This window comes from Mustela erminea, chromosome 4, assembly GCF_009829155.1.
Source record: "Mustela erminea isolate mMusErm1 chromosome 4, mMusErm1.Pri, whole genome shotgun sequence".
Lineage (NCBI taxonomy): Eukaryota > Metazoa > Chordata > Mammalia > Carnivora > Mustelidae > Mustela > Mustela erminea.
The window spans coordinates 33939745-33955098 of NC_045617.1; the positions used below are offsets into that span (position 1 = coordinate 33939745).

The following is a 15354-nucleotide window of genomic DNA, read 5'->3' on the forward strand; positions in this document are numbered from 1 at the left end:
AAAGTGACCTCACTGAACCGCTTGAACAAACTTCAAAAGGAACTTCAACCACTCACCTGGATACAAGCCAGAGGCTCATTTGTCCAAATCGAATATCCACCAACTAAATATATTCTCTCATTATGGACAGCAACTCCAGATTCATTTTGGCCTAAAGTAAAGAGAATTGAATAAAAAGAAAAAAATAAATCCATTTCCTTGCATGTCTTAATTAACCCTTTTGCCACTGAAGGATACAAGTTCCCCCTGTGGCACACTTGTATACTCCACAGGATTTCTGTGGCAACTAATCACCGCCTCCCAGTACTCAGAGGGAAGAATTAACCACTCGTTCACAGAGAATGAATCTGTGTCAGGTCAGAACCAAGCCAAAACACTTATTCGCCAGCCAAGTGGGTAAATATAGCATTAAATACAGCAATAATAAGCAATAACAAAATAAGAGTTCTACGCTCCATTTTATGCCAATTACCTTCAGCCGGTGGAAACAAGTTATATTTTCAAAATGCAAAACAGCTCCATAAATGCTTTTAAAGCAAGCGCTTACATTTGTAAAGTAACAGCTGCAACCCCAAGAAGTCAATAAAGCCGCCAGGCCCCAAGTGTCCTCCAAATGAAGGCAAATGACAGAAAAGATTGATAAAGTTACTAGCCTCCCTTTCTTTACATACACAACCGTTTAAGACTATATTAAAGTTCCCGATCTGGGACCAGCCCGGGTAGTCTCTAGATACTGACACGCCAGAATAATGAAAGCTTCCTCTCCCATTTAAAAAAAGAAGACAGAATAACTACCACCTATTCTTTCCTGGAGGCCATCTGAGAGTAAGAGAGTCTCTTTTTATTGATAGGCTGACACCGGATTGACTGTGGTAATAAATAAGCCAGATCCTACAGCGGACAGAATCGCAGATCCAGGGACGGAGGGACTAAGGTGTCACCACAGAAGCTCGGAGAGGGTTAAGTACTTGTAGGTAGGCCTTAAAGATCATTTTCACAAAAACAGGAGCTCTGCACAAAGCATCTAACCCCCTCACACTGGGTCCGCATTTGCTGTTGCCTCCCCAGCAGCAGCTCTGAGGGGCCGAGCGCCCCACTCAGCATACGAAGATGTCCTCAGGGGCCAGTCCAGCCCACCATGTTGAGCGTGTGAATTTCCTATTTGGTAGAGCAGCTTAGAAGGGATCTGGTCACCTGTGAACGTTTACAATGTACGCTGACAAGGGAGAGAAAGTTTTCAACTCCATAAAGAAACTTTATGGGTACATTTTTCACTGCTTTCCTTTTATTCCCTTTTGGGATCAGGAGGGTCCATACCTAGTGTTGCCCTGGGTAATGCTTGAACTGCTCTGTGGCCGGAACCACCACCAAACCCCTATGCACAGAACTGCTCTAAAATTTAGTTGTTAGAGGAGAATACAGCCAGAAATCGTACCTGACAGTAACAAACAATGAAGACCAGATGCCTGACCTCAAAATAAATAAAAGAGGACTAGAAGTGAAAAGAAAAGAAATATGTTGCTTCTGTAAAGTTATCAATTCCCCCGTTCCTCCTAATCATCTCAAAGTTCCTACGTGCATATTTATTGACAAGAAAGGACCTGACAGACCTCTCTCAGCCAAGTGAGAAGATGCACGAAGGTAACAGAGACCCTGAGAAACTAGCTCAGCCATTTGACTGAGTCACATTTTGTAAGACAAATAATGTCAAGAGACAAATCTTTCCGGTTAATGAACACAAGTTGTTCTGCCATCATGCACTGAAGATAGGGAGGCACTGAAGATGTGTAAGAAAACAAGAGTGGCTATTTCTTGAACCTCTACCTTTCCTGATTTACTTAGTCAAAAGTACTTGCCAGTCAACAGGTTGAAATTACAACGCGTCCACTGGTCAGTGTCTATGTCGTAAGAATCTATATGCCGCACAAGGATCCGGTCGTTGTTGTAGTCCAAGTCATTGCCTCCAAGAACATAAAGCTTTCTTTGAACAGCAGCCATGGAATGGTAGACCCTTCTCTGCAACATAGGGCTGCGGCTTATCCATTTATTCTGAGAAAAAATAAATAAATAAATAAATAAATTCAGATGGACTCTGTTAACAGCAGACCTCTGAAGCAGAAAACAGCAGTGCCTCGTTAAGAGCTGGGACTCTGCTTTGTCTATTCCATTCTACTAGAATGTTGCTTACATATTTTGAAAGGTACAGGCTTCTTGCCTGAAAACAATTATAGAAGAACCATATTTTATATATAGAAGAACCATATATTCCAGCTGTATTTTGCAATGTACAAAGGCATTTCCTCTTGTTTGGGTTGCATTTTATAGGATATTTGCATTTTATAAGGGGAGCACATGAGAATATAGAAATTTTCATGATGGTTCCCTCACCCAATTGAGAGAACTTACTCATGCAAATTGCTTGAGTGAAAGCACATGGCTAGGTGTAATTTTTTTTTTTTTTTTTTTAGGTGTAATGATTTAAGAAAACAGGCTCTGGATCCAGGATGCCTGAGTTTATAACCTTTGTGTGACCTTGAGCAAAGTACTTAACCTCTATGTGCCTATTTCCTCATCTGTAAAGTGGGGAGAGTCATACTGTACCTGAAAGCTTGTTGTGATGATTAAATCAGTTAATACACAACATTTAGAAGAGCGCCACATAATGTCCAATAACCACACACTTTAAAAAATTATTGTGATAGTAATCACTGGTTACCCAAGGCCTCTACATAAGCTAGGGCTAGGGTGATTCTGATTCTGCTATTCTTTCCAAAATTAACCTCCCAAGATCAATAGAAGAGCAAAGATCTGGTGTCACAACAAAGTCTCACGCTGCCTAGTCCCTTTTTTTTTTTTTTTAAGATTTTATTTATTTATTTGATAGACAGAGATCACAAGTAGGCAGAGGCAGGCAGAGAGAGAAGGGGGAAGCAGGCTCCCTGCTGAGCAGAGAGCCTGATGTGGGGCTCAATCCCAGGACCCTGAGATCATGACCTAAGCTGAAGGCAGAGGATTAACCCACTGAGCCACCCAGGCGGCCCTGCCTAATCCCTTTTAACATATTTATAATCATATTGTCTACCAAACTGGGAAAAGTTATTTCTAGGCATACATTTGTTTTGGCAGAAGGCCAAATTTTAAACAACTTTAGGAATGGTGAAACCTCCACTGTTTGGTTGTAGGTCACTCTCACTAATGAGAAAGACAATGCTCAACTCCTCTTCAATATGGCTTCTTTCAAAAATCTAATTTAAAATGCAAAATTAGATGAAAATCAAATACGACCTTAATTTTAAGCCTTAACTAAGCAATGGACAGGTAAGTAAATCTAACCATTTCCTTTGTATATAAACACTAACCTACAGGAGGAACGCAGATTCCTTTTGCCAAGAAAAATTTGGATTTCGATAGAAAGAACATATGATGTTTTTAATACAAAGAGTTTCACCAGTTCACAAAGCTGTAAAAGAATAAGGAAATAGTCACTAAAGGTCCATTCACTAAAGGCGTATCTCCTAGCTCATTTCTAATTTCTCTTTTAAAGATAGACTTAAAAAAAGAGTGGTTTGTACAGTTTGAAAGGCTTGCACCTATCTGCTCCCCCTTTTTACAGGTGTCATAAGAATCTCTTTCCAATCAAAAGTCCTCTTTAATAAGATAGCCACACCTTTCTTTCAGATACTCTGTAAAGAAGTATCTTTGATACATTTTACATGAGTGGATTTAACTCAAAACTCTGATGGTGCCTTCCTTAGGTGCTTTCTAGGAGGCAACCCGTTCTGGTATTAGGAATCAACGTTTGCATTAGCAGTCCAGTCCCCTGCCACAGGACTGTGGACGCCATCTGGATTGTAAAGCCTGCCTACATCCCCTGATTATATCTTTAGCTTCCTTCACTGCCGTGCCTGCCAGGTGAGCCGCCAAGCACTGCAAAGGCAAAGAAACAGAGAGGCCTGGTGGGGTCACTCCTAATAAGCTAGCGTGTGAATACTAATCAGTAGTGGGGAAGCAGAGGTCACCCCAGCCTGCCTGTTGGCAGGTAGCGATGTGCTCTGTGGCAGATGGCAGGCATTATCGACTCTCCACAAAGACCTAGAAGAGAAATAAGCACCAGGGCTGAATGATAGAGTTATTGAGATTCTGAGCAAGATGCAAGCAGATGTGATGTTTGCCAGTACCCACCGTAAACAATATGCCAGCAGAATTTTTAAAAAGAGCATGTGTGTGCAAACATGAAACAGAACTCATTTGAGAAATGTTAACACCTTCTTCCTTTTTAACCACGTGTGCACCGAACTCAAGCAACTGCAAATTAATGATCCCTCTTGAGACACCTGGCCCATGGACATGTGGTCCCTGAAATCTACAGCTTCTAATACATCAGGAAACACACTTGCAAAGAGAGAAACACCTTCGTTAAATTCGGAATCAAATGAGGTTGAAATAAAAAGACACCAGATCGACTAAGGTCATCAGGACACACATTTCGTGGCCGACCCTGACCCAGGCTGCCAAAGCCAACCTGTTGTTTCATGTTCCATTATCTCCAGCTGATGAATATTAAATTCCCAGATCAAATCATTTTGGAAGACTGTCATAATCACGAAAAATATTTACATTACCAAAATCATAGAAACGGTAAAGTCCTGAAAACATGTGCCAAGGCCACAGACATTTTGGTAGAAGGAAAAGAGAATAAAAATTGTTCTTTTCTGGGGGACAAAAAACTCACTGAGTGTGGATGGCAAGTGGGCAGAACAAGGCACAGACACCATCAGAATGCTTCCAGCTCAGGCACTAGCTATCAGATGAGAAACATCCTCACACTTTCCAGATACTTCTACTTCAGACTTGTCCTTGACACCCCTCAAAGACATTCTGCCTACACTGAGTTAAGTAAAAGTTATTATTTTATTTGGGAGTAATGAAACGATAAGCATGTTCCCCTCTTAGAATGACATGCCTTCTGAAAGGACATACAACAGGTCAATCAAAATCCTTTCTTTGGATCCCTCTGAATATGAATAGCCACTTGAGATAATGGGAATAAGGGGCATTTAACTCATCAGCCTATCGCCCCTTTTTTCTACATTATGCAAAACTCTGAAAGAGTTAAGCATCGTGTATCACATAAAACTAAAGGAGCTGAAATTTTGTGAGGAGGCAACCAAAAGGCAGTTTATCCAGATGCTTCCTTTTCTCTACACAAGTTGAAGATGCATGCGTATGTACAGACTTGGCATTTCAACTACTAATTACTGTGGAAATCTTCTAAAATTCATTTTAATTAAGGTAATGAGTTTTTCTTATATGATTCTTACCTGGTTAGGTTCATACACCATTAGTCTGTTCTGATACTGTGCTGTGTTAGTTACCCCACCTGTAACGGATTAACATGTGTTAGAGCTTTCATGAATACGAAATAAGATATTCCAACATAAGAATGAGATACAATTAAAGGAAAATTAGCTACTGCTGAGGATCTGTTTGTATACCCTCGTGGTGAACCCATGACATAATTAAGAAGCTTATTGTTGAAGCAGTTTCATTTTCAAGAAACATTTCTGAAGCAATCCAGTTGAGAGCAAGCAACAAGTATGCTGAGATTACCAAGAGGCCCCAGTTCTGGCAAGCCGCTCTGCATGGCCAGAATGAGGGGCAAAGAATGGCAGGGAGTGGGAATGAACATCACACATAGACAAATCTCCACACAATGTATGCCTGCGACAGAATTATACGGGAAATTCCTGTCCTTAGCTAAACTGGCAATTTTTACAGCTCTAACCTTCTGTACGCCAACACAGTGATATCTTGATATCTCTTTGGAGAAACCACATCTAAGAAAAGACATGACTTATCCAAAGAAATCTAGAACCAGAGCTGTCCAAAAGAATATAACAAGAGCCCCCAATGTGAGTCACATATGCAATTTTAAATTTTCCAGTAGCCACATGAAACACTAAGTTTCACTAAAGAAACAGTGAAAGTAAACTCAATATATATTTTATTTAACAAATATTATCATTTCTATGCATAGTTAATAGAAAAATTCTGGAGATACTTTATATTCTTTTTTTCATATGGTCTCCAAAATCCAATGTCTGTTTGACACAGCCCATCTCAATCCAGATTAGCCACATTTCAAGTGCCTGATAAGCCACATGAGACAAAGGGTGACCATATCCGACAGCATTGCATGTACTCCGTGTCATCAACTCTTCCAAAGCCTCCTGACAATTGCTTAGATCCAAAGTCTCAAGACCTTCTGCTTAATCAAGAACCACTAAAATATCATTACAATTCTAACAAAGTTTTCCTATCTGTCCTCATACTTAGTATCACGTTTGTGGTGTACACTGAGCCCTGTAAAACCCAGAAATCACTGATCTTTTTAATTTTTACCATCAGATGGGAGAACTAAAAAACACATTAAAAAAAGCCCTACAAGAAAATAACACTAGGAGATAGTAAATGTTAGGTAATAAAATAAACAAGAATACGAGAGCAAACCTATTACCTCCCCCCAAAATCTCTTAAGAAATAGTATCTAATGCTCGTTTAAAATGAGTAACATTTATTGGTCCATATATACAATGGAGTGTTATGCCTCCATCAGAAAGGATGAATACCCAACTTTTGTATCAACATGGACGGGACTGGAAGAGATTATGCTGAGTGAAATAAGCCAAGCAGAGAGAGTCAATTATCATAGGGTTTCACTTACTTGTGGAGCATAAGGAATAACATGGAGGACATTAGGAGAAGGAAAGGAAAAGTGAATTGGGGGAAATCAGAGGGGGAGATGAAACATGAGAGACTGTGGACTCTGAGAAACAAACTGAGGGTTTGGCGGGGGCGGGAGAGGAGGGGCGTCTGGAGGTGGCTGTTAAGGAGGGCACGTATTGCATGGAGCACTGGGTGTGATGCATGAACAATCTTGGAACACTGAAAAAATAAAATTAAATTTAAAAAATAAAAATAAATAAAATGAGTAACATTTTAGTAAGTATCACAAAGAAGCAGCCAATTTTACAATGAAGATCTAAAACTGAGTCAGACCAAAGGTGTTTCCTGTTGAAATTGTTTGAATTCAAAAAGTATGTACTGTTACAATAATGACCAAAACAGCTGTAACGTTTTTCTCAGTTTGACTAAACTTTAGCTAGCCCTCTCTCTGTCTTCTTGGCCTCTGACATCCCTTTTCTTGCACTTTAGAAAATCTGTAAATTCTTTCTCTGCTTCCATGAGATAGAAATCATTTAAGAAGCTTTACGCAGCTTTACAACCTGAGAATAACTTCCTCAAAGCCCCAGGAACCATCCCATTGAAACGTAATCATCATGGAAGATAATCTGTCTCCCAGTCTCTCTGAAGAAAGGGAGGAGCCTCACTTTTCTGGATGCCAATCAGCAAATACACTTGGTCTAATCACAGAGAAAAACAGTTACAAAATCAGGGGTAACTGAATGTGCTCAATACATCACACTGATCAACCTTTACCCCAAAACTCCTTCAGTACTTTTCTCAGTGAGAAAAGCTCAGTGTTTGAAAACCCTCCTGCCTCATCTTCAGCAGAATTCATTTCAGACTACATTCTGGTCTCCCTCCCCTATTGCAATAGCCTTGAACAAAGTCTTCCTTATCTGCTTAACTTTGTCCCATATAATTTTTGCTTTGACAGTTCCAGTACTTTGGATCGGTCACCTCCATCAACTCCGGTGGCCAGGAATCACATCAACGAGAATCCATAGGATTTGTGCACAGTCCTTAACTGAGCCGAATAATCAATCAATACCAATGGCTACATAAAGGGAAGGGAACCTGTTCAGGCCAATCATTACTCTCTCATGCAATCACAATAAGGAGATTATTTCTTTCATATAATTGACTATGGCTTTTATTAACTGGAGGGCTTTTTTTTTTTTTTTTAATTCTCTCTGAAGCCTGCAACTACTTTTAAGCTCAATGAAAGCTTTATCTGCAGAGTAAATCCACAAAGAACAGAGAGAAATGAGCTTCCTGCCCTCAAAGAAAGTCTTCTCTGCATTTCCTATTGAATGTCTCATTTTAAAATAAAATAAAAGGAAAAGAAAATACACTTAAGCAAGCTGAGGTTGAAATGCCTACATAGAGTCAAAATGTATGTCCAAATAAACACAGAGGTATGTTTGTTTTTTCCTCCCAACCTTCCTTTTCTTTTATCTGATTAAAAACTGAATGTCCAATCATTCTTTCTCAGCATAACTACACAAGAATAATCAAATCTATTGAGACCACACAAGTCTTCAGGGTGAAAAAGATTGCCAAGTGCTTTTGATCTGGGCCATAAGCACCAGATGAATGTCCAGCTTGCCTATAATCATTTCTCCAAATGAGAGAGAGCAGAAGGTCAATCTCTCACCCATTGCTTCAAAACTTCGACAGTTTCTCTCCTCGTTTTAGAAAGATGGAACAGAATTAATATCTACTGCAGTAAACTATCTGTTTATAACACTATTTGAAAATATTTACACCACTATAGGTATCAGACTCTGCCCATTATAGATTAAATGTACAACCAATGGATTCAAATATAGCTATTACATCCTCTCTCCTAGGCAGGGCATACAATTTATCTTCATGCTCTTCAGAATTATTATTTGCTCTCTTCTACAGATGCATTCATAATAGTTTCCTCCCCCCCTCCCAAATCTGCAGGTCGTAATTAGATTTCTTACCCTTACATACAAATTTTCACTCCCATGACAATGTTTAGAAATGAGATAGGTTACTAGGTGGAAGAAAAAATAAAAATCCGAGTTAGTTATTTGGTTGATTACTTCTGGAATGTTAAACCACAGGAGGTGCCTAAAAAACCTAGCACTGTAACTTCTACCAAGTCAGGACTGCAAGGGAAAACCCTTGAAATTGCTTCTATTGCTTTCCCCCTTTGAAATAATTTACAAACGATCATATAAATAAAAACCTTTTGTTCTCAGCACAAAAAAATAAATTTTAAAGAAAGCATCCAAGTTGGCGGCCCCGGTTTCTTTCGCAGTGTTATTTGCCAAGCTTTATCATTACATTCTCTTCACATAACACTCTTCACTTTTAGATTAATCTGCGGAAATGAGATGCTAAGGATTTGCATACAGATTTGACTATACAAAAATAGATATGGAATTAATAACAGTCTCTATATGTTTTAATTTCTCCTAGACTGGAGTACCCTTGCCTGCAGCAGTATTCCTGGCTTTGAAAGTCATCAAGCTGATTTGCCTGCTCTGGGTTATGATGCCACATGCTGCTATACTGTCCCCTGCAATCAGAGCACTTGCGAAGATAGAGTCGATGCCTCCCTCGATCGAGTACATTTTACAGATTGGCAGTTTTGATCTCCCTCCCCCACCCCAGGGGGGGATAATCTGCATCTTAACAGCTTTCTATAGATACATTTGTCATTAAGTATGCCATCTCGTATCAGCATCCCTTTTTAAAGCCAAGTTTTCCAGAACTTTGAAGTGCCACGGTAGAAGTTAAGACTTTTCAGCCAAAATGGAAAATGAACAACCCTGTCTTACACTTTTTTCCCCCCCCCGTCTTCTACTTTTGAACTGTGACTTTAAGATATGCTGCAGGTTCCCCCAAAGTCAAATAAGTCTTTAAAAACTGCCAGAAGGAATGAAAAGTTACCACCGTGCTACCAGCGATGAGAAATGCGTTCTATCATCGAGACGAGAGCAAAGCATTTTTCTGAAGCTTCCCTGTTCAGCTTTTCACAAAACGTGGTGACAAATGGATGACTGCGTATGGGAGAAAGGATGACAGGTGACTGCCAAGCAAGTGACTTCTGTCTCCACGACTGGTGTTCACTGACTCCCAAACTCACTGTGCTCACAAGCAACGACTGGTCAAGGCTGACAAGGTCTACATAATAGTGTTTAGGAAAACAGCTCTCAATCTACATTGGTCAGGGTAGGTCAAGTCTGGTGGCTCTGCAATTTTTTTTTTATTTTTTTTTTGAGGACAGAAAATACATCTGTTGATGGACCGTCCTATACTACACTCTTTAGTGGAAGCCTGTGTACGTAATACAGCACTAGGACCCTTACAAGGATGGAGCAGGATACAAAGAACCAAACATGTCCATGCTCTCTGGGAAGACACTCTGGAACTCTGCCAGCCAATTCAGGATTGTGGAAAACCACCTCAAGTTCTCAGCTCTCCTGGAAGCCTGCCGTGGTCAGCTGTACACTAGGCTAGGGGGCAAGCTTCAGGACAGGCTGTGGCATCACCCCACACAGGCTCCTTTATGACTCATCTCACGGGAGCACTTAACACAGGCCAGCTGAAACTCCTCATACACAAACTGGAGATGACAACATCTCTCTCACAGGTTTTATATAACCCAGAATGCGGAGCATTGCAAGTGACCCACAGAGGAAGTTTACTATAGTGCTGTAGTAATTTATTTATAGAAACTTCTTATCATTGCCATAAAAAGTACAAATGAGCATGTAGGAAATATTTAAAAAAATAACAAATATAATGAAGTATAGAATTTTGAATTAATAAATGAATTTTGTAGTCTGAAATAGATTTATTTTTTTCTAATAACTAGAATGACCAGCTGGTTTATAAGGTATCAAAGACTTTTTCCTTTAATAGTTTAAAGCTTCTCCTCCATAAGTATGCTTTAATTCTCAAAACGAGAAAACTACACACTAATTATATAATTATCAAAAGAATGACTGGCATTAGGTGTGAGTTCACATTAGTCATTTTTTAAATAAAGCCAAACTTGTGACTAATCCTTAAAAAAAGGGACACCATGGGAATATTTATAATAAATAAAACTTATAATAAAAAAACTTTTATTGTCTATTTTTACACATTAGACTGTCCATATTTTTAGTGTTTATAACACTACATAAACCATCAAAGCCAAGAATGTATCTACTGAATTAGCATCTTGAATAGGAGCATACTTAATCCATGCATTAAATTAAAACTACTACCCATATTATTTCTGTCACACTTGAGGAACCCACACAAATGGATGGGTAATTAATAGACTCAAAATCCGTAAAGAAATTCTCAAATTTACAAAATACCTACAAATAAAGGATGATGCACTTGAAAATATAAATTTATAAATTATACTTATGTCACCTAGAGTGAACAGATACAAACTTGCGATGCAAAACATGTAAAGAATGGGCCATGTATTATTTAAAATAGGTGCAACGACAAATGAAGACAAAATCCACCACAATGCAAGTGGCATCTGCCCTTTAAAATCTCAGAAAAATTCTCTGTCCCATTCCTCATTCTACAGAAAGATGAAATCCTGCCTCCAAAGATTTCTGCAGGTTCCAAGCAAGCTACCTGTCTCTAGTGTCCTGGTTTGCTATGTTCTTGTTGGATCTTTTCTCTCCCTCCTGTCATCAACCAAATTCTTCAGCGATTGCCCACTTCCGTGATACAGCTTTAACTTTCTCTCCTCTTGGGAACAAAGGAAAATGACCTATGTCCCATACTCTTAGGTAAAGCAATTCAGCTCCCACCTTATTCTACCTCTTTTTAGATCCATCCGGTCAGACACAAACAATCACCTAAACAAAGGCTGTTCTCTCCACAAAAAGGAAGACGTTACGTGGCTCAACTCTGTGCCCTGAGAAAAGTGGTCAGTTAAACAATTAAGAGAAAATCAAGTGATCGTGGATCTAAACAAGTCTCCAGGTACGATTTTCTATGACCATCCTTAAGTATATTGTTGACTTTCAGTCTTGTCATTTGGGAACTCTTTTTACAGTGTTAAACAGCTGTTTTTGAGACATTCGTTGGAGTGATAAACAACTGCATTGTACGGTTTTGCAGGGAAAGCATGGTTTTCAAAGACCAGAGACATAGAGATCAAATTCCAACTCTGTCAAATACCAGCTGTGGGATCTATGAACATCATTTAACACCTTTACACCTCATCTCGTGAGCAGAAATGTGAGGGTAAACCAAGTGCTGCTTCTTCAGAGTAAAGGGAAGTCCGTTTAGGGTGAAACCTTTGTTGATATTTTGGAAAATATAGGTGATCTTATTGCTTTCTTCACACCATTTAGCTCTTTCATGTTTGATTTTTATTTATTTATTCACTCTTTCAGTCACCTGGCTCTTCTAAAAGCATTATAGAAGGGGTCATTTCTGTTTGGCTTCATCTCAGGACACTACCGTACTGGTTTTGTTTTAATCTTTTTCCAGATGGAAAATAGTAAAGGCTGGGGCCAACGTAAAAAGAAAGGAGCAAAAAGTAACCACTGAAGACAGCTGGTTTTAAGAATTTAAAGCAATAATGAAGATTTCATTCTTATGGGTACACCAGGTCCCTAAGAACTAAGTGGACCTGCCAGGTTTTCAAGCTCCAAACCTCTAGCAGGCAGGCAGCTTCCTCACACAGTAACTGCCTCCAGGGGCAACAAACAGACACTCTCTCGTGGACTTTCTTGAGGAACACACTTTCTTCTCCCTCTCCCTCCCTTAAGCCCTTGACATTCACCTAACCCAACAAGCTGAACCCCTTCTACTAGGGTCCTTTGGATTATTCACACCCTAAAAACCTTCCATCTTGACTGAATCCAAGGACCTGACCTCTCCAATTCTTTGGTGAGTACCACTAAAAAAAAAAAAAAAAAAAAAGACAAATTTACAAACTGGGCCACCACAGTTTTGCTGTTTCCAACCTTAGTATGAGCTCTGACACTTAATTTTTTAAAAACATGTCGGTTCCCTCTGCTTTCTCTCAGAGGCTTCTTTCTTCCCCGGGTCCACTTCCCTCAGACTGTCTCCCTAGTCCCGACATAGCACAACCTCAACAGACGACTCTGTCTCTCACTTGATTCCATGGATAAGGAACCTCGTCAGGTCCCTGACCCTCATCTGGGAGCTTACCTAAGTCCACATCTAGCATCGTCTCCTGCCCTCCAGGCTTAGCACTTGATGGGTCCCCCTTGTCCTGTCCAAGACTAAACTCCTCTCCAAACACCTCCTGCCTATTTGAAACCCTATGCCTATTGTCATTATGGTATCCCATGGACTTAGCTCCATTCCTGGTACCTAGGAGGATGCTTTCAGCTTTTACTAACCAAAGAATGCCCCAAACCCTTCACCTTCAGTTTTGTTCTCTTCTTTCCCTTATCTACCAATTCGCTTAATGAACTTGCATTCTTTTAAAAAGTTCCCTCTTTAAACAGTGGGCTGGCTTTCCTCCTTTAGCTACTCTCTCTTCTCTCAGCCAAACTTCCACCTTTTTCTTTCCTTCCTACTCTCCTTTTTTTCTTTCTAAACCCAAAATGCTATTTGTTAATTTACAATGAAAAAATATGGTTGTGAGATGGGCTGAAATATGTGTGTTCCTAGAAACAGCACATCCCTTCCCAATAGGCAAAGCATAATAATCACAAAGCTATCTGGTAAGCTCGGATTCAGGAAGATAAGTTTAGATGGTATCTTGGTATTTCTGGTCTAATCATGCACTTTCTACTTCCTCACTTTTCTTTCACACCCTAAACCACTGCATTCTTGCTTTTACTTTCTTCTACTCCCCTATAGCTACTTTCACTGAAGCTATCAATAGGTCCCTGATCGAAAGTTGCAGAGAAAATAAATATTCTGGACCTTAAGGTCCCAGCAGTATTGGACACCTCTCAGCAAGCCCCTTCCTTTTCACTTTTGATTTCCTTTAACACTCCTCCTCTAACCTTGACCATCCCACATTCTCATGCTCCTTCCCCAGAACCCTTCTCTTCACTCTACTTGCTAATAGTTCCTCCCAAGCTTCTGCGCTGGCCCCTTTCCAGCCCACCTCTTGACCATCTGACTCCTCCCGCTCTTCGCTGCCTCATCTCCTCTCAGCTGACTTGCTGCGAGACCCTCCTTGCTGATATTTGCTCTGAAAAAAAAAAAAGAAAGAAAGAAAAGAAGAAAAGGTCTTGTCTCTGAGTCTGAGGGCCATGGGTTTTGAGGAAGTTCTAACCAGTGAGGGGTGGCTGAGAAGGAAGGATACAGCTGAGGTGGGAGTGAAGGGGCGGGGTGGAAGGATGTTCCTATAAAGCAGACAGGGCTTGGGGAGCTGAGTGGATCTCACATCAAGCCCTCCTGTCAACTGGACTCTTCCCACAGGGTTCAGCTGCCCAGGCACAGGCACAAACAAAATAGACCATGGGGTTTGTCCAAGAGTGAGTGCTTCCTAGAGGGCAGGAGAATTATGGAAATGACTAGACCATGAAGCCCACTCATGAGGACAAGGAGGGGTTAATGAGGACATGGGAAGCAGCCAGTGGACCCAAGGCCAAATTAGGATGTGCTATGAACCTCCGTGAAACCCACATGAAGTACTCCTTGCTTTGCACTATGGTCTCTGGAGAAGACTTTGACCATCACATGTATTACACTGGATACTGTAATCATCTGTTGAAGAGTCTGTTCCCTCTACTACACTGTGAGTCCCAGTTCAGGATGTGTGTCTTACTCTTCTTTGTCACTCCACACTAGCCTGGAAGAGGACTAAGGAAGGTTAGGAAACTTGCTCAGCACCTCCCAGGTGGTGAGAAGTGGATCAAGTTTCACATGCTCTGTGACCTCAGGGTACCACAAGCCAGCCTTCACTGCACCCTCTGTTATTTATCAATGTTTTGTATGTAATTTTTTAGATGCAAGTAAAATAATATTCATCAAGATAGAGAAAAGCTAAAACTATGGCATTTACAAAATGTTTATGAAATTTTGCATTGTTCTAATTTTAATGAATATTGGAAAAGCCAAAGTCCCTCTAGTAGGTTGAATAAATTAAAATCATTTAAAATGGGGCAATGCGAGCTTCATATAAATTTAACCAAGATGAAAATAAACGTATCTTCTAGGGAGTTAAAGAAGCTTTAACAAATGTTCTTTCATTAATGAAATATCTGAAAAGTTCTTTGATTGTCAGCTCCTAGAGGGTAGGAAGTGTATTTGCTGAATTAATCATTAATCTATGAACCAGCACAAGACTTAGTAAGGAAGTAGCAATCACCAAGAGAATGAAGAAAACACTAAATACTGCTTTTGAATAAATGAGTACCATTTGTCTTATTTCTATACTTTTAAAAGCACTAATTTTTTGGTTCATATTCCCTTTATCTTGGCAACATTTGATGAAAATGAAAAGGTAAGTTGTTCTGCAAGATGAGTTCAGGATTAATTTTCACTCACAAAAAGAGATAGATTTTTTTTAGTAGTTCACAAACAATATCTCACAATGGAAAGCATACCTTTTAAAGCACAACTGCAGGATATTTAATGCTTCTTTTGCTTCAGTATTGTGAATTTCAAGTAGAAATGATG

General features: G+C 39.8%; 1 protein-coding gene across 13 annotated transcripts in view; it reads right to left on the reverse strand.

Moving 5' to 3' along the window:
- The window catches only part of KLHL32 (kelch like family member 32), a 243931-nt gene that overhangs the window by 37449 nt on the left and 191128 nt on the right, over positions 1-15354 (reverse strand). For 10 of the 13 annotated variants that reach the window (XM_032339003.1, XM_032339000.1, XM_032338998.1 and 7 more), the window contains 3 exons: positions 5322-5380; positions 1857-2049; positions 57-151 (listed from right to left, as the gene is read on the reverse strand). In XM_032339003.1, coding sequence (XP_032194894.1) covers positions 57-151; positions 1857-2049; positions 5322-5380 — 347 coding nt within the window. Of the gene's footprint in view, positions 1-56; positions 152-1856; positions 2050-3033; positions 3461-5321; positions 5381-15354 lie in introns of those variants that run through there. The other 3 variants (XM_032339005.1, XM_032339004.1, XM_032339010.1) reach the window with 3 other exon arrangements.